Below are 26769 nucleotides of genomic sequence, written 5' to 3' on the forward strand. Positions count from 1 at the left end.
TTCCCTGGTTCAGTGTGTAGGTTTGGGTGAGTGGCCACCCACTTTTGTTCCACCTCTCCCCCGTGCTTTTCTTTTTCTTCTGTTTTATTGCCCTCTTGATAGGATCCAGGGCCCTGTGCACAGGCTTTGTCCTTGAGCTGCACGTATCTCTAGCCTGATGTTTCTTCATTTTTCTACTTAACCTGGGCCTTGCTTACCTTCCTAACACCCTTTGTTCCAGGGTTCAGCTGGAAGACCGTGGATCACTGAAGAGTTTCTAGACAGCTACTCCAGGGCGCTCTCCCTCATCTGGCATGTTTCCTTAAATTTTTAAATTACATTTTAACTAGTCTCTCTTTCTTTCCCTCTCTCCTCCCTCTCCCTTTCCCACCCCCCCCCTTGTGTGTTTATGTATGTATTCGTACCATAGCTCACCTGTGGGGGTCAAAGGACAACTTTCAGGTATTGATTCTCTCCTTCCACCATGTGGGTCCCAGAGACAGGACTCTGGTGAGGCTTGTTGGCTTGGTGGTGCCAATACTTATGGAGCTGTCTCTGCCCACTTTTTAACTGCCTGCTTTCTTGGTCTCCTGTTTTTGTCAGCTGGCCGTTGTGCTATTAATCTGTGCCTCTTACCAGATGAAGCACTTTGTCTCAGCGTTTTAGACCTCTCAGATAGGTGGCTGTCCTAAAAATGGCAGTTGAGATCTGGGGCACAGGAAAGGTTTTCTTTCTGGATGACTTTTCCTCTACTCTAGAGTTCACTGTCTGATCACCCATATCAGGCTTTGTTTTGTGGACAGAGAACACATGCAAGTCAGAAAGATTCCCAGAGGGCTGTGGGGGTAGTTCAGTGCCAGAGCACTTGCCCAGTAAGTGTGAGGTCATGGATTTAATCCAGAGTACTGCCAGAGCTGGGCAACGACGTCACAACTTCAAGGTCTAGCCTGGGCTACATGGTGAGACTGTCTCAAACAATAAAATGGAACACAAAGACACTCTGGGCAATTGCTTACCTCCTGGGCTGTCACTCTCTATACTGTTAAAATGGTATCCCTTCCAAGAGGGATACCCGAGGACTGTGGAGGGAAAAGGATAACCAGAAAAGGGCTTTGCAAACTGCACTGAGGTGGAAGAAAAGAAAAGCAGGGGAGCTGTCCTTAACTGGGGAAGGATCCTGCACTGAGATTTGGTTTCTTTGTGCTGAGTCTCGGGAAAGACTGCTGGCTTCAGGGGTGGGACTGGGTTCTCAGAGGGCCTTAACTCCCAGAAAGATTGGGTGCGGTGAGCTAGGCCCTAGGCTAACGTGGCCCCAAGGGCGGGAATCACAGCAAGCCACTTTCAGCGTTCACTTCCTAGGCAAGGCTAAAGCTTGTTTTAAAAGGGTGTGTGTGGGCCAAGCCCAGAGCAGCCTGGGACATTCAAACTGGCACCACCTCCTCTGGCTGCTTCTGAGGCCATCCGGAGGCCAGGGCTCGGTCAGATGAACGGAAAAGTAAAGAGAGGACCTCAGAGTCTGAGACCTTTGCGCAGAGGGCTGGGAGGAGTGTGGAGGAGGGCGGGAAGGGAGCACCGGGAGGAGGGCGCTGGGTGCGGAGGCCCCACCTTTCATTCCACTGCTGCCCCGGCTGGGGCGGGATGAGTCACGACTGGCTGGCTCTGCTGGGCACCTTCTGTAGGTGAGGGACCCGGACCTCTCCGGGCGGGGGGAAAACTGCGGCGCCTGCTCGTCCCGGCCTTGACTTTGGCTGGGTGCTGGAGCCCTGGGTTTGCCGGGTCTGGCCTCTGGGGCCACGGCTGGCTTTCCCTGATGTATGGCCAGAGCCCTGCCCGTGTGGTTCCACTTCTCCTGGGTTTACAGCTCACAGGTAAGAACTGGTGGGCTTCTAGGATTGCCTGCCTCCCCAGCCCACTTTATTTAAAGACAGCTCTTGACTTGAAGAAGTCTTAAGGGCTCTGTTGGGAGCTCAAGCCCCAGCCTCCGGTCGTTCTAGTTCAGACTTCATGGAGACTTCAGTTCGGTGGGTTGCTTTGGGGCAGTGATTTGGGCAAACAGGTTTAGGTGTGTTTGGCCGCCCGCGATTCAGGCACAGAGACGGCTTTCTGATCTCGGGTTACACACCATCTTTGTGTGGCTGTTCTCAACCTCAGGCTGCCGGCGAGATTCGGCCCTTGGATTTCCGTGGGAGGATTCTGTCTGCGACTCCCCGCAGCACCACGGAGCAAACCTAGACGGTCAGAGCGAGAGTCCCGCTGTGGTTTTGAAGCTGCCCCAAAGCACAGCCTAGGCTTGTAAATCAGCCACGTGGTGTAAGGGTTCCAGGCGTGCAGGAGAGCCCAGCTGCTGGGGTGGATTAACTTGCGGGCTAGTGGCAGCCCCAGGCCCACAGGCTGGAAAACGTACCCGCCTGGAGACATTGTCTTCTTTTCCAACATATACGGTATTGCTTGATCCTAACACTCCATGTCTGACCAACATGGATTTTTGTTGCTACTTTCAATCGTTGCTGAGGCTGTGAAGAAAGGGAGAGCGCCAGGTAGTTTTACTTTTAATTGGCCCTCGGGATGGGAGGGTTAGGGTTGTGCGTGGGTAGGAGCGTGCGGACTCCAGGTGAAGTGGATCTGAAGGCCGCCGTATTTGGAAGGCGCCAGCGCTTTTCTCCACCGTGCACACCCGCCATTAACCCTCTTCCTTCCCTTCCTCGCAGCGCTTTGTCCTACGGCAGCTGTGGAAATTTACACCTCCGGGGCCCTGGAGGCAGTCAACGGGACCGATGTTCGGTTGAAGTGCACTTTCTCCAGCTTTGCCCCGGTGGGAGATGCACTAACTGTGACGTGGAATTTCCGCCCACGAGATGGGGGGCGTGAGCAGTTCGTAAGTAGACTCTTGGCACCTTCCGGAGGACCCTTGACCAGAACGGATTAAGGCGATCCTTTTTTCCTCTTGCTGTTCCTGTGTTAGCCACATGCACGGGGCTAAGTTCGGAGCCGTGGGGGTGAGGACATAGAGTGATAGGTCTGAGAAAAGGGAAACCAGAGAAGCGTTCTGAGGAGCCGGACTGTCGATCAGACTTGACGATGCTTCTCTTCCACCCCCCACCCCCCCATCTCCCACCCCGACATCTCGGCCTCCTGCCCTGGACAGAGGGGGAGAGCTCATCCTTTCTCCTCTGTAGGTTTTCTATTACCACATGGATCCCTTCAGACCCATGAGTGGACGGTTTAAGGACAGGGTGGTCTGGGATGGGAACCCCGAGCGGTACGATGCCTCCATCATGCTCTGGAAGCTGCAGTTCGATGATAACGGGACATACACCTGTCAGGTGAAGAATCCGCCCGACGTTGATGGTCTGGTAGGGACGATCAGGCTCAGCGTTGTGCACACAGGTAGGTTTTGGGAAGTGAGAGCCAACTTCTCCCCCCCACAAAAAAAGTGCCATCTTTTGTAAAATTGGAAAGGAACAGAGAGGGCCTAGGTCTTCAGAGCTGGGAACTTCAGACACTGAGGAATCCTGGGGAGAGAAAATACAGACTTTGTTTGGCCATGGAAAGAAACAAAATAACAAAGAGATCTGAGGAATCTGTGACAAGGATGGCCTTGAGGTTGTTAAAGGGACAGGAAGCAACTCTGATAAAAAGGCTCACAATAGGTCTGTTCATTCTTTCATTTATTCAAGATGCTTATTGAGTATCTGGTGTGCTAGACACAACCCAAAGTGCTTGGTACACACTATCTCATTTAATCCTGACACACTACAAATAACTGTGGCCCTTGTTTACTGGTACTCCCCACTGTCAGGAGCTTTAACCATACATTTTATTTCTTTTTTTGTTCAGACAGTGTTTATCTGTGTAGCACTGGCTGTCCTGGACTCCCTTCGTAGATCAGGCTGGCCTGGAATTCACAGAGATCCACTTGCCTCTGCCTCCCCGAGGGCTGGAACTAAAAGGTGTGTGCCACCATGCCTGGCCCTGTTTATTCTTTTAAAAACAATTTTAAAATTATTTTATGTGCATGGGTGGTTTGCTTGCATAGATGCCTGTCCATCACGTAAATGCCTGGTGTCTACGGAGACCAGAAAAGGGTGTCAGATCCCCTGGAACTGGAGTTATGGATAGTTTTGAGCAACCATGTGAGTGCTGGGAACCAAACTGAGGTCCTCTGAAAAAGCAACCAGTGCTCTTAACTGCTAAGCCATCTCTCCAGCTTCATCTTATTTATTCTTTATCTATCTCATGAGTCTGCTGTGTATTTAGTATCTCTCATTTTACTAACAAGGAAACTGCCACTTACCAAGTGTAAGTCACTTGCCCAAATTCATATAGTTAGTAAATGAAGTCACTTCAGCCTCAACATCCAGCCATCTCAAACTGTTCTCCAATTAGTGTATTTGGTTGCCCATACCACAAGGACTACATGGAAAATGATGGCGGGTTACAGAGAACTGGACCACAACGCTTCTGAGTTGGAGAACTGGGGTTGAGCCCCGACTACTTGTGTATCAATTATACATAAATTTTACTTTTGTCATCTGTTACAGTGATAAGAAAAGAACAGATTTTGGTTTGGTGGGGACAAAATGATGCAATGGATTTGTGACAGTCTGCCCAACTCTGAACTGTTATAATAGCCACATATACTGAGCAGTTATAGGCAGCTACAATTATTTCATTTTTTTAATAAGCACTCAAGAAATTGATATTGTTATGTGTTAACATAGGCAGAAACTGAGATTCAATAAATAAATAAATAACCCAGGTGACACAGCCAATAACATAGATCTCTCTCTCTTTGCACATGAGTGTGTGTGTGTGTGTGAGAGAGAGAGAGAGATGAAGTCTTGCTATTTCAGAAAAGATCTCTCTGTGTAGCTCAGGCTGGCCTTAAACTTGAGATCCTCTTGCCTCAGCATTTTAAGAGTCGAGGTAGTGTGTATTCTTAGGTAACACACCACATTGTTCAAAATATCTTAGTCTGTCAAGGAGTCTGATTGTCTCCTATCACTCCCACCCAGTTCAGTTTAAAACTGTCTTTCTAGGAGTAATGTAGTATCTTTAGATCTCAGTTTTTTTTTTTTCTTCTGACAGGCTAGGCAAAACCCCCAAAACTATAAAACAAAAACCAACCAACCAACCAACCAACAGACAACAACAAAACACACACCTACACAGAAATCTAGCAGTGGTTTAACACATCACGATTTTTTTCGAGTTTATCATGGCCCTATTTTTCTATTTTATGAAATTGAGATACACCTAAAGAACTCCCCATACTCCATTACATATTTTGGTGTTTTGCCTGCATGTGTATCTGTGTGCCTGGGGCCTGCAGAGGCCAGAAGAAGGCATTGGGTCCTCTGGATCTTCATCCTTCATGGATTGCAGGCTGGAAACTCTGGAATAAACGTTCTCATAATATCCCTTCTGGCTTTGGGGGTTAATTACTTTATTTCCTGTCTTTCCTTTTGTTTCTATCATAAGGATAGGAGCACAGTGAATGCTTTAAAGCCTGGACAAATGACTGACTGAAGGAGGGGATGAGTAGAGTTATTCAGGACTGAGTTGGGCATAGGTCTGACTAGGTCAGCAAGAACTTGAATTGCTGGGCAGTTCAACTGACTCAGAGGTTCTCAGTCCTTGAGTGTCGTCATCACCATCTGGGAAACATGTCCAAACGTGGACGGCTAGATTTAGCCCCTGTGATTCTAGTCCAGCACGCTTGGGGTGGGGCCTGAGAGTTTTACTTCAAAGCTCCCCAGCGGGGCTGTCATTGCCAGAGAAGCCCTGTGTTGGCTTCCTGCTGCTGCCAAGGGCTACGTGGTATTCGTAAAAGCAGGAGTGAGGAAGATTCCGGGTAACAATGAGATGCATTGTCACTGCCTTTAGATTTCACCTAATTTACTGTTGTCTTGTCTTATTCTCCTCACAGTGCCCTTTTCTGAGATCTACTTCCTGGCTGTGGCCATTGGCTCTGCCTGCGCACTGATGATCATAATAGTGATCGTGGTGGTCCTCTTTCAGCACTTCCGGAAGAAGCGATGGGCAGAGAGGGCCGATAAAGCAGTGGCAATAAAATCGTAAGGCTGAGTGAGCACTGGGGGGGGACTCCAGCTCACACCCCTAGGGTGGCATGTGGGATTTTTTACTGGGGCCAAACAACCGTTGAACAGTTGATTTTCTCAGAGGTTTCCGGTTCACAGAACAGGTACATTAGGGCCTGGGTAGAGACTTTATAAAAGTTTCTTGATGGGGCTGGAGAGATGGCTCGGTGGTTAAGAGCACAGACTGCTCTTGCAGAGGATCTGAGTTTGGTTCCCAGCACCCATATCTGGTGGCTCAAAATAGCTGGTGACTCCAGCTCCAGGGAGATGCAATATCTCTGGCCCCTGTGACTGCACTTGTGTGCATAAACAAGCATTTTGACACACACACTTAAAAACAAAATAACAACAAAATTTAAAAGGTTTCTTAATTTTACAAAAGATCTCACCACAGAATTTATTATGTGGATTTTGGTGGTATATAAAATAAAGTGTACATTTGCTGGGCTTGGTGGCATACACCCTCCCAGTCTTCAGCACTTGGGAGGCAGAGGCAGGTGGATCTCTGAGTTCGAGGCCAGCCTGGTCTACAGAGTGAGTCTCGGACAGCCAAGGCTACACAAAGAAACCCTGTCTCTGAAAACAACAATAAAAACAATGGCAGCAAAAAGTGTACGTTTGAAAAGATCCCCTGTAAGGGGAAGCACACTTGTAAAGCTGCAGGGCGAGGCTCTCAGCACTCACTGTGAGTCAGTGGCTGGAAAGTTCGTTCTGCCAACAGTAAGTGCTCAGTAAACATTTAAAGTTGAGATAAAAGTTGTAAGCTATAAAACTCAGCCATTTGGGCCAAAGAGATGGCTTAGCAGTTAAGAACACTGGCTGCTTGTGTAGAGGACCTGGGTTTGGATCCAAAGCATCCATATGGCAGAGACATGGTCCCTCATGAACCTGGTGCTCACTGATTGGCTAGAGGGACTGCCTGTCAAGCCTCTGGGATCCTGCTGTCGCTGCCTCCCAGCACTAGCACTAAAGGGGTTCGCTACCACTCTTGGTCCTTTTTGCACGGTACCTGGAGATCATCTGAACTTCGATCTTTGCACAGCAGGCAGTTTACACACTGAACTATCTCCCCATCCTATTTCACTTTTTTATGGCTGTATATAATGGACATGCCACATTGTTTGCCTGTCTGTATATAATGGACATGCCACATTGTCTGTTCAGGTGGTGGACATACAGTTTCTTTTTTCTTTTGGTTATGATATGGCGAATATCAATCACTACAGACATACTCTACACATATTTTTGTATACACATACTTTCAATTCTGCAAAAGATGAAGGAATATTGACAGCTATTGAGTTTTTGGAGGAACTGACAGACTGTTTTCCTTTAACAGCCAATACACCCCTATGAGCATTACAATTTCTCCACATTCTCACCGGCACTCCCTTTTAATTATCGCCCTCTAGCGGGAGTGAGGTGGTATATCAGTGAGATTTTGATTGCATCTGTGTGATTTTGCATTCCACGAGTTTAGCACTGTTTATAGAGCATCTCTGGAGATGTCTGCCCAGCCTGCAACTGAGATGGATGACTTCTTATTGTTAAGCTATAACAGACACCTGGTCCCTTTCAGTTACATTGCCTGCAATTGCTCCCATTCTCTGAGCTCTTTTTGTTCCTTCTTGAATAGTATCCCTTGAGACACAAAATTTTTCTGTTTTGATAAAATCCTTCTCTCCTAAGAGTTTTGTGCTTTTAGTTACATTCTTAGTTGTGTCTTTGCTGTATTTTGGGTTAGGTTTTGTGTATAACAGAGTCTCAAGTCATTCTTTTACATGTGGGTTTATAAATACCCCATAACCATTCATTTATTTTAATTAGTAAATATTTACAGAAGTAATTGCAATTGATTTTGAAAGCATCTAAGGAACCCATCGATGGCATTCTGGTTTGAAGAGAATTTAATAAATAAAGAGGATTTCTAGGTCAACCAAAAAAAACTTTTTTTTTTTTTTTTTTTTTTGCAGAGGGGTAGACATTAGAAGTAAGAAACTATGGTAAAGCATAGGTGTGTACTTTAAACTTCCATAGTACTTTACTAGACCCCAAGGGAGTTCTCTTGCATGCTGAGAAGTGTCTACGTTTGGACTCATAGGTCACGTGGGGCATCAGTGTTATCATTTACACGGCACTGCTAGTTTAGCTCCCTACAACCTGAATGAGCTTCCAAGTGTATGGAGTTCTTCTCAGAGCATTGGTCTGAGTTCCTTACCTGATGCTGCTATGGGACCCGCCTCCTTTGCTTCTTGTCCTGCTCACCTAATGTTTGGCTCCTGCTCCTTTGTTACAGAAAGGAAGAGGAAAAACTCAACCAAGGGAACAAGGTCTCTGTTTATTTGGAAGATACGGACTAATGCTGCAAGGTCAGGGTCTCACTCTGGTGACTTCTTTCTTCAGCTCACGCGGCTACTTAGCCCACCTCGAACATGGATCTCTCGGGTTACTCTACATGGCTGATAAGGCCCAGCTGTTAGCCATCCCCGACAGAGATCTCTCGGGTCACTCTGAGGACGTTTCCTATTCAGAAGCAAGTCAGGCAGATTAATGTCCTATTAGCCTCATAGATAACTTCCCTTTTCAGGGTTCTTGTGTATATGATTGAGAAGCCAGACTACTTCTGTTAAAGCGGAGGGAATTCTACTGTTTAAGGTCTGGGTTTATATTAGCCACTGCCAATAATGAACTTCCAATGTGTGAATAAATCCTGTGTGTGTGTGTGTGTGTGTGTGTGTGTGTGTATGTACATGCATGTAGAGATCAGATGACAACCTCACCTACCATATACCCTGGTTTTTTGTTTTTGTTTTTTTGTTTGTTTGTTTTTTTGTGACTGCCTCTCACTGGCTTGGGACCTGCTGTCTAAGCTAGGCTGTGTGGCTATCGAAGCTCTTTCTCCTCTCTGCCTCCCCAGTGCTCAGATTCTAAGCATGGGACTCCATGCCCAGTCCTTTCCATGGTTCTGGTGGTTGAACTCAGACCTTCATTCATACATGGCAAGCACTTCACCAAATGAGCAATCTCTCCAGCCCAATAAATCATTTTTAATGAAAAGATTAATATCTGATGGTTTGGTTTTTATTATAAATCATTTTGGGCCTGATGGTAAGTGACCTAAGGATCAGAGTAACGGCTCAGTGGTTAAGTGCACTTCCTGCTCTTGCAGCTGCTCTGAGCTCAGCCGGCAGCCACATGGAGGCTTGCTACCAACCGTAACCAGTTCCAAGGGCTCTGAGATCTTCTTCTGAGCTCTTTGGGCACAACATACTTGGTGCAAATACAAATAGGCAGACAAAACACTCAAAATAAAATAAGTACATCTGAAAAAAGACTAAAGAAAATTTAACAAATTGATATCATCAAGAAGAGTCTGTGTTTCTAACAGAAGATACAAATGTAAACAATTGTAAACATTTTGGAGTTTGGGCTGGGCATGGAGGTAGTACTAGGTTTTAATCTCAGCACTCAAGAGGCAGGTGGATCTCTGTGAGTTCAAGGCCAGCGTTGTCTACAGAATGAGTTCCAGGGAAGCCAGGGCTACAAAGTGAGACCCTTTCTAAAAATAAATGGAGGTTCTAATTAGGAAGATTTTTGAATATGAACATGCAAGTGTGGATATTAAGCGAGTTATTAGATTTTAATAGGTGAAAATGGTATTAAGGTTCCAAAGGAAAATATAGGTTTTAAAAATGGATGTTGTATTATACAGAGGTAAGTCTATAATTAAAAAAAAAACAACAAACCTTCAGTCACAAAACAAAGCAATAATGCCAAAAAGAAAAAATAAATAAAAAAGAAAACAGAAGAACAACTTTCAGATTAGGCAATGCATGAATTCCACACATTTGATGTCTCTGCTTTCCTTTATGTCGATTTAATCGGATGTGGCAGAGGGCATGGAAAGTAAGCATGTGAGTGGTCTGTGTATTAACCAAGTGTCCTTGCAAGCCTTGTAGAAAAGACATTGCCAACGTGATAGCCCCTGCCTATAATCCCAGAACTTTGGAGGCTGAGTCAAGAAGACAGTTGTGAGTTCTAGGCCAGTCTTGGCTACAACCATGAATGCCAGGCCAGGCAGGGCTACACAGTAAGACCTTGTCTCAAGAAAACAAAGCATAGCACATGTGGACACGTACACACATACTCACAAAACACTGGCTTTGAGAACCATGTAATAAAGAACAGTAAGATTTTTGAAATTAAAAATTGAATTAGTGGGAGAGTAGGCTTACGTATATTTTTCAGCCAGGTGATGGTGGTACATGCCTTTAATTCTAACACTAGGGAGGAGGAGGCAGGCAGATCTCTGAATGCTGGGCCAGTCTGGTCTATAGAGTGAGTTCCAAAATAGCCAAGGCTACAGAGAAACCCTGTCTTAACAACAACAACAAACAAAACAGAGAAATGTTCTTAGGAGTGGATGATGGATGTCATGATGGCCACTGGCAGGTATTCTGCTTGAACTCTTCTCAAGGACATTATCCTTTTAAACTTTTGTGTTCCAGGAAGCTGAGGATTTTCGAGGACAGCATTAGCACCCCTTGAAGCCAATGGAAACCTTTCCAGCGATGACCTGTCATCCTACAGGTTCCGCAGCACAAACCTGCCTAGAGGAGCAACGCCCTTGCCTGGCAGCTTAGGGCTCTACCCGAGCAGATACTACTAGTCCACGCTTACCTTCATTACTAGGATGGTATCTCATTCCAGAGTGCAAATGTGTGTTAGCTTTTGTAAACCGAGAAGTTACATTTTTGTCCTTCCACATTCCGTATGGAGTATGACTCCTGTACTCATGTGTATTTGGCATCAGAGTGGTGGCACGCCAGCCAGCTTGTGTCTGCTAGGACATTTCGTCTCACATTTTAGTTTCTTTAGAACAGCACAGAGGTATGCTAAGGGGTCTGGAGAGATGGTTCAACATTTAAAAGCACATGCTGCTCTCACAGAAAAGACCCCAGTTCAGTTCCCAGCACCCACATGGTAGCTTACAACCATCAGTAACTCCAGTTCTAGGAGATGTGACACATATACACAGGGAAAAAACCCATACGTAAAATGAAAATATATCATAAAAAAATTGGCTAAACCTTCCAGCCATTTTGATTAATAGCAAACCCCAAGTTCACACTGGAAGTCTGATTTTCACCGCTGTCCTTAAGTCATGGACACATCTTGTTTCACCGATTGTTTTCTTCTTCAGTATCCTAGGTTTATTGTTTTGTCAGTTAATCCAGGGTTTATAGGTGTCAGTGCTAGGTCACAAGAACACCAGGATACCAGCAAAGGCTACCAAGAGGAGTCACTCATTACCAGTTTTGTATTTATTTATTTAATTTTAGACAGACTTTCACTATGTAGCACTGGCTGGTCTAGAACTAGCTATGCAGAGTTAGCCTCAAACCCAGAAACCCCCCTGCCTCAGCTCTCAAGTGCTGTGACTAAGGGGGGAACCGCCACATCCAGCCCAACTGTAGGTTTGTAATGAGCACAGATAGCTTGCCTGCTCTGTTCTCATTTTTACCTCCACCTCGTCAGACTCTGCTCATTTGCAGACTAGAGCCATTAAGCAGTATATGAGAAGACTTTCTGATATACTATCACTTAAGCATATTTAGACTTGTGAAAAAGGCCAATCTAAAGCAAATGACCTTTGTTTTGTTATGTTTTTTATTTTTTGTTTGTTTTAACAGTCCTATGTAAGGGTGAGAACTGGAAGAGATTATTTAAATTTCTTTTGGTTTTAATTCACCTTTTTAAAATGGAAATTTGGCATGGACCAAAGAAATACCAAACTACCTAAATGGAATAAACCAAATTTATTTTTCCCCTTATTTGAATGTGAAGAAAACTTTTCAAGTGGGCTATGGAAAGAAGAGGGATGGCTTTCACCTTTGTGTCCAGTTACGTGATGCGCACACACAGTTATGGCAGCATTGTTCAGAGAACAAAGAACATCTAAAACTTTAGGCCCAGGGTGAACCTTTACAAAGTGATGTTTTAATCCTCATTGACTGGTCTGCATAGATTATTTCTTTTAACAACCAGGAATTTCCAAAAGATTATATTTCTAGACACTGGACCTTGATATTTTACCCAGTTTTTAAAAACAAATTGGCATAATTTACATATAAATCTTGGTCTTGAAATTCATTCCATGCCTCTCATTATACTGCTGAAACAAGTTTTTGTTGTTTTGTCTCTCTGTCTTAAAAATTAAGACAGGATCTCAATGAATAGTCCTGGCTGTTCTGGAACGCATTTTGTAGACCAGGTTGGCTTTGAACTCAAGAGACCCAGGCCTCTGCCTCCCTAGTGCTAGGATCAAAAATGTGTACCACCACACTCTGGCCTAAAAATGTTTTGTGACCTAGTTTGAAGCTACAGTTAGATCTGTATTTACTATTGTGGATATAACAACTGAATCGGTCTTTAAATAGATGGCTCATGTATGTTTCATAATTGTAATGGAGAGGTTAAAAACTCATGGGGAGGGGGTGCTGGAGAGATGGCTCAGAGGTTAGTTAAGAACACTGTTCTTTCAAAGGTCCTGAGTTAAATTCCTAGCAACCACATGGTGGCTCATAACCATCTATAGTGAGATCTGATGTGCTTTTCTGGCATTCAGGCAGAACACTGTATAAATAATAAATAAATAAATCTTAAAAAAAAAAACCACACACATGGGGAACATCTCCAGCAACTTGTAGTCTGTGTCTTATCTGAATACTCATGGGGTATCACAGCCTTGTTCAGTATCTCCTTTCTAAAAGCATTTTTGTACTGTAACTTATTTTTTATTATGTCTGAAGCATTGTGTAAATAAACCCTTAGTAATAAAGAATTATGGATTTTATTATTAACATACAAATCTGTAAAGTTCACATAGCAGTTAATAGAAAACAAGAGAGTATGTTTTATCTTTGCTCAAGTTTTCTTAGAGATGGTGAAGTAAGTACTGGATGAAATTAATTTGTGGTAGATGTGTATTATTTCCATAGACTTCACACATTACTTTGGAGAGCTAGGAAATGGGCAAAACACACTTTTTTTTTTGTTTTGTTTTTGATTTTCAAGACAGGATTTCTCTGTGTAACTGCTCTGGCTGTTTTGGACCTCACTTTGTAGACCTGGCCTCAAACTCACAGAGCTCTGCCTCTTGAGTGCTGGAATTAATGGCATGGGACACCACACCCAGGGACATATTTAGAAGACTCATTTCTTGAGTTTAAGCCTAACCCCAACTAGGTTCTTACTATGAAACCCAGGTTTTTCTTAGTCCTGCTTCAGCCTTGCAGCTCCTGGGCCTATAGGCTTTTGCCACCTGTGTGGCTTAGTTTGGGGGATTTTAGAACCAATAATAGCAGTTTGCCTACTTCTTCATAGAGAAAAACCACCGCCTTTGAATTCTAGTAGAACATAGCAGTTGAAAATGAACTATTTCCAAAAGCTGAGGCTTTTTGGTCCCCATCTACTTTCATTAATCATGGTGGTTCCCAGAGAACTGGATGACTTCATGGGTCAAGCAAGACCCTTTTCCTTTTTTTCAGTGCCCGTGAGACCATCTCATTTCACGTCAAGTACTGTGATAGTGATATTCTTACTTTTGCAACGCATAGATATACAAACCCTAGTTTCCCTTCACCTCACGCTGTAATGATTTCATCATCACGGTCACTGTAATAGCTGAATAAGCATCCAATTCTGGAAGATGTAATGGCTACATTAAAAGGAACACAAATGACGAAGCTTGCATTTATTTACCACAAGAATCAATAAAGATTTATTTATTTTGATCTTGTATGCTCGCCTATGTCTCCCTGGACTTCAAATGTATGAGAACTAATTGTGATGGTTCAATTTAGATACTGTAATATAATTTCTGGATTACAGTTGGAGGATCACGCTTGGTCCTGCAGAATCCATAAAAATATTTTCCCCAGTCTGTAGCCAATTTGAAGCAGAGGAGCTCAATCAGAGCCTTCTTGAGCGTCAAAGGATCGCTGATCAGGGAAGACAGTATGATTCTGTAACAATCTATGTCCCTGATGAAGGTAAATACCTTTGAAGGTATTTCAAAGATGACTCCCGCAATGACGTCACTTCCGGTGCCACCTGCGTGGTCCCCGGGAGCCGTAAAGAGGGTGTGCAAGTGTCGGAAGAGCTGTCGGGATGCAGCAGCCAAGAGGAGCAGCTGGAGGCCGTAGCTGCGCTCTCTTTCCAGTGCTGAGCATCCTAGTCGTCCAGGGTGAGTGCGCTAGCTGGCTGGGCTCTACTTCCGGCAAGGGGGGGTCAGGAAAGATGGTCGCTTTTCCGGTTCCGGGTTGGGGGTCTCAGAAAAGCCCCGCTCGGCTTCTGGGAAGGAAGGAAGGGAGAGGGAGGGTTGTGTGGGACGACGTTCTTTCCTGGCTGGCAACACCCACTGCGGAGAGTTAGTTCCGGGCCGGTCTCGGAGTGCTCCGATGCCGACCACCTTCATGAATTGACACTACCTAGGTGATACCACAATGAAACCACAGCCAGCTCAGGTTTTGCAGTCACTCACTGTTCTTGTGAGATTATCAGTGGTTGTCTCCCAGGGTTCCTGTATTGCTGTTACATCCTGGTCAGAAATGGGCAATTCTGTTTGTCCTAGTTATTTTGACAGACACAATCATGACTGTAAAGGCTGGAGAAAAAAAAAAAAAAGACAGAAAGGGAAAGAAGAAAAAAAAAAAGGAAAATCGTCACTTGGTGATTTTATTTCAGGGGCTTTGAAATAAAACATGTTAGAGAAGGGTTGTAGTGTGATTTTAATTATAGCAGGCATATTGTTGAAGAAAAGGCAACCTTAGCACTTTATAAACATTCTAAAGTATAAGAAAAGTCACAGCCATTATTTTGAAACTAATATTTTAATTATTGTGGGTACAGTGTTTACATAATGACAGTATTGTAAGACTTGGATAATTTTGCTTTCATGCTAGTCCAGATTTCTAAATTTCAATCCAAACTAACTAGCTTCATTTTGAAATGCAAAGATTTTCTGATTATTTTTTCTGTGTGTGCTTGTGTCTTCCTAAAAAAATAAAATACTAGAATACCTAGCATTAGAATGAATTGTAACATTTACCTGCAAATAATGTGCATTTCTGAAAAGGGCTTTTAGTATTGTATAAGTAGGAACACTTATAGCCTCCTCAGGTAAGGTGAGGACGTTTTTATTTATCTGCATGCTGCCAGCATACTTCCTGACTCCTCCCATCTACTTATGTCATCATAAGTGTCCAGTTTTTCATCTGAGTTCTTTTTGTAATAGAGTCAGGTCTCCTGCCATTTCATATACATTCCTCTCTCTCTCTCTCTCTCTCTCTCTCTCTCTCTCTCTCTCTGTATGCAATAGGGGTGTAGAGGGAGAAATGTTCCAATATTGTCCTATTGAGAAAAAAAATTATAGAAATGGTGGGTCTTTTTGTAAATCTAGTGTCACTTCACCCAGATGAGCAGGTGTCAGATCTAGCAAAACAAATGATTCAAACATGAGTTAATTTAGGAGGGCTGTGAGATGGATCAGTGGGTAAAAGTACTTGCTATGCAAGCCTGAAGACCTGGTTCCATCTCCAGAGCCTCCATGCAGGTGGAAGGAGAGAGAACTAACTCAACAGATTATCCTCTGACCTGTGTGCACACATTCTAATATTAGTTTTTAAGTTACTGATCTCTGTGTATAAGTCTTGAAGATATAAATAGATTTATACTCCTCACCTACTCCTCCAACTCTTCTTGAATAGACTTATGTTTTGCATTTAAAACCAACCAACCAGCCAACCAACAAACAAACCAGGGAGCTGGAGAGATGGTTCAGCAGTTAAAAGCACTTGTTGCTCTTCCACGGGACTCTGGTTTGAGTCTCAGTATCCACATGGTGGCTCACAATGGTTTCTAAGTACAGTCTCAGGCAATCAAATATCCTGTCTGCTGGTTAAATACAGGTTTAAAAAAGGGACAGATTTGTTGGTATGTAGTTCACATCTATTTATTCATCTATTTGAATAATTTTAATATTTCAATAATTTTAATATGCACTGTTATGCAGTCATTACAACCAATTCTGGAACTTTTTCATCATCCAAAAGAAAAATCCCATACCCGTTCTACTTTTCCACAGCCTCTGGAAACCACCAATCTACTATATTTATGCCTCTGTCTGTCCTGGGCATTTCAGACAAATGAGCCAGGCGTGCCCCTTTGTGACTAGCTTTTTTCACTAGCTTTTTTAGCGTGTTTACAGCGTTTCATCTGGCTGTCTGCTTGTTTTTACATTTTGTGTCTTTTTAATCATAGGTGAAAGCTTTGCTTTTCCGCTAGTGTTTATTTGCCACCCCTCTTCAAAGATAGAAAAGCCTTAAATTCTCACCTTGTTTGAATTGGCCTCAAGATGTAAGTCTGATCCCGCTTATTTCAATTGGCTAAGTATATAGAAATGATAGACTAGGGGTCTGGAGACGTAGCTCAGGGTAATCCTAGCACTAGGGATGTGAAGGAAGGAAAACCAGAAGTTCAGGGTCATCCTCAACTACATAGTGAATAAAGATCTAACCTGAGAAACATGAAACTCTGTCTGAAAAAAAAAAAAGGGAAAGGGAGGAGGAGTAAGCAGTGATGATAGAGAGCCCAGTATTATACTTTTCATGTAAGTGCAAGTATGTAAATTTAAGGTGGGAAGATTTGCATTTTGGAAAATGGGATATACAAAATTAGGGGCTTTGTTTAGCCATGTTGAATTTCTTCCAGGACTAAAGTTATCTTTATTAGAATGGGATTTTCTTTTCTCATCCTCTATTAAATGGTTCTGTTAAGTTTCATGATATTTTTATGGTTGGCTGTTTTTTTTTATGGAGAGAAGAAGGGGCAAGAGAAAGGGATAGGGAGAGAAAGACAGAGAGAGAGAGAGAGAGAGAGAGAGAGAGAGAGAGAGAAGGAGAGCTGTTTGGAGGAACTACAAAGGTTCTGATTTCTAACTCTAGCTGAGATCTTGTCTTAGCTTTAAAGCAGGTATTGGCAGTCATTTCCAATAATGGAATGAGTGTAAACATTTTAGGCTGTGCAGGCACCTGCACCTGTTCTCTGCTGTATCTTTTTGGTTTCTGCCAAGTGTGAAAAAGCAGCCATAAACAAACCAATGTGGTTGCATTCTACTGAAACTCCATTTTCATAAAGGTTGAAATGTTTCAGCTGTTTACTGGGAGACCACTGGAGAGACTGTTTGGTTTAGATAATCTGGGTTACCCGAATAGCCAAGAGTAGGGTAACTGCTAATTGTTAAGAGTTTGCTCCTTTGTCATGAGGGCCATTTGCTTTCACTTGAATCATAGGTTATAGGTTGCTGGCCCCTGACATACGGTTCTTTGACATTATCCCTTGGGTATCAAAGACATGTAAATTTACCCAGAATCAGACTCATGCCTCTCCCCTACAAGCTTGCTTTCTTTCTTTCTTTCTTTCTTTCTTTCTTTCTTTCTTTCTTTCTTTCAGTGGATTTTTCTAAGTAGAAACTGAGAGTCACTCTTAACACCTTCCTTCCTACCATTAATTTCTTGAGGGAACTGTCTATGCATTTGTGTGGTATTTTTCCCCCCTTTAGTACACCAGCCCAGTCTAGAAGTGATTATTAAGACTGAGCTTTTCCTGAATGGGTGCGGACAGTAGTGTTGGGAGAAGCATTGAAAATTCCGTAACAAAGGTGATGGGGGAGGATTAGTGAGCAGGAACACGTGTCCCTACACTAGTAATCATGGTGATCCTCCTGTTTCTCTCTGCCTGCCTCCTTCCCTCTGAATTTTTGCCCTGATGGGGCTTGCATCTCATGGAGCAAATGGCATTTATAAATCAGATGTAGTAATGGTGTATGTGTTTGGATAGTATGGTATTATGGGAACTTTGGAGGAAGAGCAAAGAACTTTTTTGGGGAAAGACATCACAAAGTGGGCTGGTATGTGAGTTGGTGGTGAAGGCGTGTGAATGTTGGGGTGTGGTGGGGAGCAACTCCAGCAGGCTGATAGGAATGGGGAGATCCTTCCAGACAAAGACATTTTCTGAGAAAAGCATAGAGTCATGAAAGGACACAGTATCTTTGGAAATGACTGGACAGTCGGGGCCCAGTGAAAAGGGCAGGACATGGTTGGGCGGTGTCTGAGAAAGACTGTTCTTGTTCAGATTTTAATCCACAGCTCCAACGGGGAACTAGTTCGGGTTTCTAGTATGCGTGGAGTCCACTTTAACAATAATAGTTAATATTTGTTGAAAAGTTTTCATCTTAAGAGCCCTACTAAGCATTCTATGTGTATTTATTTATTTGGTTGTTTGTTGTACTTGGGAGAAAACACAGGGCCCCACATATTCCACCACTGTGCTGTCCCCAGGCCTGTGTATGTTTACAGTGTGTTGGGTGTTCTCAGCGCTACTAGGAGGGTTATTCTCTCCATTCACCAAATGGAGCAACTGAAGGTGAAGGAAGTGTAGCCTAGCTCTCAGCAGAAGTCACATGGGCTAGAGCTTCTGGCTAAGTTCAAATCTACTCCTTTAAGCTCTATATCGTTCTTATGTTTTAGGCTAAAAACATAGGCTGGGAGACATGTGTGATTTGTGGGTTCATTCCACGTTTTGGGTTTTAGACCTGACTCTCCAGTACTGAATAGGATATTTCTTCACGTGGGTGGGTCAGGAGTGAGAGCTGGAGAATGAAGGCTTTTTCTGGCAGAGAAATGAGCATTTACCGAGGCATATATGAAGTGAGAAGCTTAGCATGGCTGTCAGAAAGGAGGCTGTGTAAGGAACCGGATGGCCGTCATTTTTGAGATGGGTTGGATTCTTATTATAGGCCTTATTAGCAAGCTCTGCCTTGTCTCCTCCTTTCAGGAGGAATGTGACCAGACTAGATTGTCCAGAGAAGAGTGAGAAAATGATTCAAAGCTGTCAGAGGTAAAGGCTCTGGGACAGTGACTCAGAATGCCAGTGGTAGGAAAGGTCAAGAGCCAGTAGGAGAAAGAGGAGGTGGTATCAGCAGGCATGGGGCGTTTGCTCCAGGTAGGTAGGCTTTCTGGGTGTTGAACGTGTTTTACCTCATTCAGTCCTCACAGTGACCTGGAGATGAGCCCCATTTCTGCCATGATGAGCAAACTAAAGGAGTAAGGTAACTTTCTGAGCTGCTCAGAGCCAGCTGTAAGGGTGGGGTTTGAAGCTAGCTTCTGACACCTTCGTGTTAAATCCTTACACAGTCCTGTCTGTACCAGAAGGGCCGCTGGATTTGGGTGAAGGGTGTGGATTTGCTCTTTTCTGACATCTTGTTATCCTTGACTACCAGAAGAATGTTGTTTTAGTGAGCCAGAGAAAGAAACAGGAAAAGCAAAGGAGAGGGTTTTAGTTTCCTAGAACATGGCTCACCAGTAGGAGGCATATTTTTATTTATTGCTTTCCCAACATCACAGGGGATTGGTTGGAAGAAAGTGCCAGTTTTTTTATTTTTCTGCTTTCTCATGGAGAGAAGATGGAGTGTCAAAGTTGTAATGAGTGCTTTTGGAAAGACGACACTCTGCCGGCTTTAAAATGATATCTTACTTTTACACTGTAGAACACATTCAATTATATTCTTTCTCTTCATAATTTACTTTTTTTATGTCAAGTGTAGAACCTAGGACCTTCCAAGTTGAGGCAGGTGCTCTGCTATTGAACCAGTCCTTCAGCCAGCCCTCCATAACTTACTTCTAATAGATGTGTGATACATTAACCAGCTTTAGGGCAGGAAGCATAGCTGGGCGTGGCAGTGCACGCCTGCAATCTCAGGATTTAGAAGGTTGTGTCAGGAGAACTGTGAGTTTAGGCCACACTGCTATATAGCAAAGCCCTTTCTCAAGGAGGAGGAGGAGAGGAAGGAGAAGAGGTTAAAGAAGAGGCATTAGGAAGAAGGATCGTCAGTTTTGAGCGCTTACTGTTCCCCATACCCACATCACATGACTCACAAAGCTCTCCGTAGCTCCAGCTCGGGGATAATGCCTCTTGCCTCCACAGGCACCAGCACAGACATACACACATACACATAGTTAAAACAACAACAACAACAACAACTAGAAGTAAATCTTTTTTAAAAAGAGGAAGGGGGAAAGACTAGATAGAAGCTTTTAGGAAAGCTTTAAAAATAAATTTTCTATTTGTATTTTCCGTCCTCATTTTGCTACTGGTTGAGACAGTGGTAGCTTCATGCTGTGACTGTATTGTGTTTGGCTGAATCTTTTAGACCTCATAAAGGCTCCTGTATATGGAGCATGTGGGGGGGTTGGGGAGGGTACAGGATGGGAAGTGGGGGGTAATGTTGCCTTTTAGTTACTATAGGCAACCCTTGTTTGCATTTAACCAAACTACAAGCCTATCTTTGGAAAAACGCCAGTGTGACTAGGGTTTTTAATTTTTGCTCGACTGTTTACTATGATTTAAGACTATGAAATGATAAAAATGTTATTCAAAATTATTAGATCTTAGCTCCATGTTCTTTGTGGATTTGCCTGAAAATACATTGATGGCTCTGGCATTTGGGAGAGATCTCTAAAAATGATGCAGAGCATCTACAGTGGTCGCTCACATTTGCATAACCCAACCAAATGAGTGCATTTTAAGTGTTTGGCCTTGCTTCCATTAGGTGTGCATATCGTCCTTCCTTTGGAGATAAGCGCAGATGCTCACGTCCGAGGATATGTTGGAGAAAAGATCAAGTTGAAATGCACCTTCAAGTCATCTTCGGATGTCACTGACAAGCTGACCATAGACTGGACATACCGCCCTCCCAGCAGCAGTCGTACAGAATCTGTAAGTGTGGACTTTCCGGAAGGGTGCTTGAGTGCCTGGCATGGTGGCATACGCCTGTAATTTCAGCATCAGTGAGGTAGGAAGAGCAGGAGTTCAAGGCCATCCCTTAGCAACATAGCAGATTTGAAGCCAGTTTGATCTACATTAAGAAAGAAAGAAAGAAAGAAAGAAAGAAAGAAAGAAAGAAAAAAGAAGAAAGAAAGAAAGAAAGCAAACACCTGCTATGAAAGCCTGATGACCTGAGTTGGATTCCTGAAACCCACGGTAGAAAGAAAGAGCTGACTCTCAAAAGTTGTCTTCTGACTTTCCCATGTACACCATAGCACTAGTGCTCCTACACACGCCGCCGATGCATGCATACACACACAGGCATGCACACACACACACACACAGGCACACACGCACACACTTGAGTGTGCACACACATACCTCAAATGCAGTTGAACTTAGAAAAAGAAATAAAAGAAACTTTTAGCCTTTGGAGTGAGCCAGGCTTCTGCCCCGTATGATATTTGTTAAATCACGTAGTGCCTTTTGCTCTGACGTGTAAGACTCTTGTATGTTACCTTCAAGGAAAAAAAAATGGTCAGAAACCAAGAGGAAATGTCTAATTTTGTTGCCTTGTTGTTTCCTTCTGTGTGGTGTTATAGCTTCTTTTAGATCTGACGTCCTAAAAAGGGCATCTCCAGGACCAGGACGTGGGCTGGAGAAATTCCCCGCTCACATCACAGACATCCTTTCTCTGAAAGCTGCTCCAATCTTGCTGTCTCAGTGGGTGTGTCTGTCTGAGAAACCACACTCTGTGGCTTTATCTTGGCTTCTCTTCTGGCCGTGTAAACATCTGCAGTGATTTATATAGCGCCTTTGGAGGAAATGGTGGCACCTTGTACTGGTGACAGATGTCACTGGTGACAGATGGCCTTGCAATATTAGAAGCGATATATACTTTAGTCACACATATGAAACATATTTATGGTTCAAATTCCATTATGGATGTTTAATTAGAGATTACAATGCTGTAATGTATACAGCACCGAATATATTATAGTTCTCTTTAGAGTTCCATCAGTGGCCTTAGTTCAGGAAGGGTGCTATGTAGGAACGTATTTGAATTGGGGCTGGAGAAATGGCTTAGCAGTTAAGAGGCTGTTCTTCCAGAGAACCCGGGTTCAATTCCCAGCACTCACATGATAGTTCACAACATCCTGTAACTCCAGTTCCGAGGGGATCCGACATCCTGTTCTGACCTCTGTGGGCACCGGTTATGCAGTGTACGCAGACAGACATGCAGACAAAAACACCCCTGCATATAAACTAAAACAATTTTTAAAAATTGTTAAAAAAAAAAAAAAGAGTGTGAGTGTCATAGCCATATATAAATTGGACCTGTCTGTCTGTCTGTCTGCCTATCTGTGTATGCATGCCACTTGGAGTGTGTGGAGGTGAGAGGATGACTTGCAGGATCCAGTTCTCTTCTTCCACCATGCGGATCCGGGGGATGAGCTCAGGACGTCAGGCTTAGTGGTGAGGTGCCTTTACTCACCGAGCAATCTCACTGTCCCTGACTAGGCTGTAGAAAGTGTTCTTTATTCTCTTTTCTTTCACTGGAAAAAAGGTTACTTTTCATCTTAGTGAGTATGCTTTGAATTGTGCGTTAGGAGCTGCTTCGGAGAGCCAGGTGTGCAGGGAGGCAGGTAACTGCATCGAAGAAGGAAATAGGGGCGTAGTCAAGGTTCCTGTTGCGTTAGATTAAAATAGTTCGCTTTATTCTGAGTCGTGGGGAAGCTATGGCTGACCTTATTTGGCTCTGCTTGCTTGTCCAGAAGTAGGGCAGAGTGAGCAACAGGAGCTTCTTGGGTCAGAAACCTTATATGCAGACAGTGCTTCTCCTAGAGTTCTGTCTGGTAAAGTGGGCCAGGAAGCAGCGCTCGTCAGAGCTAGAATCAGGGGCATTTTAAGGGTCTTGTAACTCCAGGGTGCAGTGATGTGGTTTGTCAGGCTTATCAGGGAGTGAGGTTGCAGCTCACTAATTTAGCCTGCAAACCGTGAGTTAGATTAACCTGGAAGGTCGGTGAGGGATTTTTCAGCTTTGTATCCTGATGGTCAAGGATGGGCCTTGTGTTTTTGGAGACCAGGTTTTGCCCTGTGCCCAGGCCATTCTTGAACTTAGTGTATAATCCAGGCTGGGCTCACATTCACAGCACTCCTCCTGCCTCAGCCTCCTACATGCCGGGAGTACATGCACTCACCTTCATGTGGCTTGGTAGGCCTCCTTGATTTCTCCCTTTGGAACACTTGTCACATATACGTTAGTTCTTTCTACTTCTGTTTACCACAAATGTAAGCTCCATTGTAGTCTGTCCCTTCACATACTTGGAACATGGGACATGTGCTAAGTATCCGTGCAGTAACTTCTTGAAACTAACCAGTGAGTGATTCAGCATCTTCTCTGAGGAATTATTGCTCTTCAGAATTGGGCAACTCGGTGGTTGGGAACGCCCACTGTCCTGTGTGGGGAGGGGCCAAGTAAACAAAGCCAGAGGAAAGCCTCCTGTCTTGCCCAAGAGTCGTGTTGTTTGTCAGACATGCCTGTCACAACCTTCAGGTGTAAATATGTGCTTTGGGGACCAAGTGTCCGAGCTCCGATCCGAAGCAGTGTGGTCTTAATACAGCAGACATTCATTGCGTGCTTATCAGGCGTTTGACTCGGGGCTGGTGTTAACTGTTGTTGGAGATAACCCAAGAGAGGTTGGATTGTGTTACACCTGCCCAGTGATTTGGAGAATAAAAATCTCCCTTTGTCACTTGCTAACTGTGTGCCTCTGAGTAACTTGCTTCATGTTTTTATCTGGGTCTTGTTTCTCTTCCTGTAAGTTCAGAATAGTTACACCTGCACCGCCCCCCTCCCCCATGGTTTGGTGGTGTTGTCAGGGCCAAGTGAGTAAACATGTGAAAGTCATTTGCAAACTATGGTAAACAGACAATGGGTGTCGCTTTAGGGCAGAGTGCCCCTACTTTGGCACTGTTGACAATTAAGCCTGTGGACCTGTGTAATGGGAAGTTTCACAGTGCCCTGACTTCTACCCTTAGGTCCCTGAAGCTCACATCCCTAGTGCAACAACCAAAGTGTACCAAGGAAACAAATAAGCTGATTAAGCAGCAGGAAAAAGATGAGAGCAGACATTCCTCCAAAGAAGCAATATCAGTGGTCAACAGAAATGAAAAATCTCAGTGTCTCCAATTATAAAGGAAATAAAAATAAAGCTGCAATGAGATATCACCTCACAGATTCCCACAAAAGCTGTTATAAAATAGGCAAATGATGGGGCTGGAGAGGTGGCTCAGTGGTTAAGAGCACACAATCTGAGTCTGGTTCCCAGCACCACATTGGGTGGCTCACAGTGGTTTGTAACTCTGGTTGTGGGGGATCTGATGCCCCCTCTGGCCTCTGTGGGCACCTACACTCATGTGCACATACACACATGCACACACAATGAAAAATAATAAAAATAAAATCTTAAAAAGACAAATTATATTAAGTATTGGCACAGGTTGGAGAAAAGGAAAATTTACTAATGTAAATAGCGTAGCTACTTTAGACAGTGCCATGGCAGTTCCCAAGATCAAAAATAGCAGGGCAGTGTGATGGAGCAGGAGAACTTAGCACGCCCAAGGCCCACGGTTTAGTTCTCAGCTTCACACAGAAAAGTTACATGGTGCTCCACAAACAGGCACAATTATTGTTTCTCAATTAGGAATAAATACATTTAAAACTTGGTGGGGGAAAAAAAAAAAAAGAATCTATTCACTGTCTGAAATGTTTTGTGGCGAATGAAGTTGTCTCTGCTTGAGGGTCATTACTGGAGGCTTCCAGAAGAATTTAGAAGAAGGTTCTTTTTTTAGATCTCTCTCTCTGTGTGAAACATGTGTGCAGGCGCCCTCAGGGGCCGGAAGTGTGGCATTTCCTGGAACTGAAGTTGCAGGTGGTGGTGAAATGCCTGATATGGGTGCTGGGAACTGACCTGAGGTCCTCTGGAGGGGCAGTGCTCTTAGCCACCGAGCCATCTCTCCAACCATAGGAAAGATTTAAAGGTTGAGATCCCAGGACTTTCTCATCAATCCTTCTTTGGATCAATTTAATTAACCTGTCTTTCCAAGGTAGAGGTAAGCAAAGCATTAAAAACAAACAAACAAAAAACAACTGGGGGAAAAGAAAACCCTTTATATAATTCTTTGTAACCTTGAACCTACTCAGCTTTTCATTTCATTGCATTTTCCCAAGTTAACCATTTCTCTCATGGTGTTGCTTTCTTAGATTTTTCATTATCAGTCTTTCCAGTACCCAACTACAGCGGGCACATTCCGAGACCGGATTTCCTGGGCTGGAAATGTCTACAAAGGGGACGCATCCATCAGCATCAGCAACCCCACTCTGAAGGACAATGGGACGTTCAGCTGTGCTGTGAAGAACCCTCCAGATGTGTACCACAATATCCCCCTGACAGAGCTCACGGTCACAGAAAGAGGTAAGTGGCTTACTGCCGGCCTCCTGCAAGTGTTGTGGCTCCTCTGGTGCTTTCCAGAACTTACCAGTTGACTTAGAGAATCACTGTGTCAAAGTTATCTTCACAGGCTTGTTAAGATTAATTTTAAAATCATTTTTTTTTACATTTTATTTTGTATGTGTGTTGGTGTGTGAGCACGCAGGCTACAATGTGTGTGTGGAGGTCAGAAGACAACTTGGAGGAGTCAGTGGGAACGTCCTTGAGCCACCTCAGCAGCCATTAGGATGTACTTTAGATTTGAAAACTGAGTATTCTCTTCCGACGTTGTCATAGTTTCTGCATTGTCTTTTTCACTTTATCTTCAGGTGACCAAATATCTTGTGGGATGTTGGGCCATCCCCCAAGTTAACGAAGGGTGAGCGTGTGTGCTGTGGAAGCTGCTGCCCCGTTAGGTCCATGCTCCAGTTATGTGGCTGTCCCTGCGGAGGGTGCTCCCTTTAAGGATGGGCGGCATTGCCTTTCTTTTATGTTACAGAGCTGCAGTTTTCTTCTCCTTTGGAGATGAGGTTGTGAGGGACTTTTTTCAGCATATCCCTGTGGTGATTATTAAGTGGTTATTTGAGTTTGAAACTGGATTTGACCCAAAGACATAGAGATATATTATGAGTCACTAAATTGCCTTACCATTTCTTGGGGCTTTCCTCCCTCCTTTATTTCTTCTTGCCTGCCTGCCCCTTTCTCCCTCCTTTCCCTCTCTCCCTTCCTCCTCGCTGTCTTCTTTGTCACAATTATTATCTGGTTTGACAATAACCCATAGCATTTACATAATCATACTGCTGGCAGGAATAGATTTCATTTTTCTGTAAGGCAGTTTAGTAATAGAAGTCATTTTTCTTAAAATTATACTCCGTCAAGAAAACAGAGCTAACTGCTGGCATTTATACAGAAGGGTTGTCCTCCTAATAGGCCTTGTGGAGTCAAAGAATTTGAAACAATTTGAACGTTCAAAGTTAGAGAATTGATTTGCTACTTGATCTAGTATGGTATAGTGCAGCGCTATGTGTCATACTTAGAAGGCTGTTTATTTATTTATTTACTTTTGGACAGAGTTTCACTATGTCCTAGAACTTACTTTGTTGACTATTAGGTTGGCCTTGGACTCATGGAGATCCTGCCTCTGTCTCCCAGTGCTGGGATTAACAGTGTGCACCACCATGGCCTGCTAGAAGGAGCTTTATAATCAGAACCTACCTACCTACCTATCTATCTACCTACCTACCTATCTATCTACCTACCTACCTATCTATCTATCTATCTATCTATCTATCTATCTATCTATCTATCTA

General features: G+C 43.8%; 2 protein-coding genes across 4 annotated transcripts in view; both read left to right on the forward strand.

Annotated features, from left to right (window-relative positions):
* The first annotated feature begins 1583 nt into the window (after positions 1–1583).
* Positions 1584–12951, forward strand: Mpzl2 (myelin protein zero like 2). 3 transcript variants are annotated; one of them, XM_055621844.1, is made up of 7 exons: positions 1584–1847; positions 2131–2214; positions 2688–2854; positions 3156–3366; positions 5909–6056; positions 8377–8449; positions 10589–12951. In XM_055621844.1, the coding sequence occupies exons 1-6, from the start codon at positions 1790–1792 to the stop codon at positions 8438–8440; spliced, it is 732 nt and encodes a 243-aa protein (XP_055477819.1). In that variant the 5' UTR covers positions 1584–1789; the 3' UTR covers positions 8441–8449; positions 10589–12951. The 3 variants fall into 3 exon arrangements, with proteins under 3 accessions (XP_055477819.1, XP_055477821.1, XP_055477820.1); XM_055621846.1 differs by lacking the exon at positions 2131–2214 and having other exon boundaries at positions 1587–1847; XM_055621845.1 differs by lacking the exons at positions 1584–1847; positions 2131–2214 and adding an exon at positions 2221–2516.
* A 957-nt stretch (positions 12952–13908) lies between these two features.
* Mpzl3 (myelin protein zero like 3) overlaps positions 13909–26769 on the forward strand; it is a 20625-nt gene continuing 7764 nt past the window's right edge. Inside the window, exons 1-3 of the mRNA XM_055621847.1 lie at positions 13909–14328; positions 20752–20918; positions 25234–25444. Of these exons, the coding sequence (XP_055477822.1) occupies positions 14253–14328; positions 20752–20918; positions 25234–25444 (454 nt within the window). The 5' untranslated portion in view covers positions 13909–14252. The remainder of the gene's footprint in view (positions 14329–20751; positions 20919–25233; positions 25445–26769) is intronic.

Source organism: Psammomys obesus, unplaced genomic scaffold (assembly GCF_907164565.1).
Source record: "Psammomys obesus unplaced genomic scaffold, mPsaObe1.curated_primary_1811, whole genome shotgun sequence".
NCBI classification, from domain to species: Eukaryota; Metazoa; Chordata; class Mammalia; order Rodentia; family Muridae; genus Psammomys; species Psammomys obesus.

What these genes read in the sequence shown, in the direction of transcription:
- Mpzl2 (XM_055621844.1), top strand. Translation starts at nt 1,790, where the DNA reads ATGTATGGCCAGAGCCCTGCCCGTGTGGTTCCACTTCTCCTGGGTTTA. An exon ending in ATGGGGGGCGTGAGCAGTTC is followed by an intron (nt 2,855 to 3,155) that starts GTAAGTAGACTC and finishes TCTCCTCTGTAG; the next exon opens with GTTTTCTATTACCACATGGA. An exon ending in GCTCAGCGTTGTGCACACAG is followed by an intron (nt 3,367 to 5,908) that starts GTAGGTTTTGGG and finishes TTCTCCTCACAG; the next exon opens with TGCCCTTTTCTGAGATCTAC.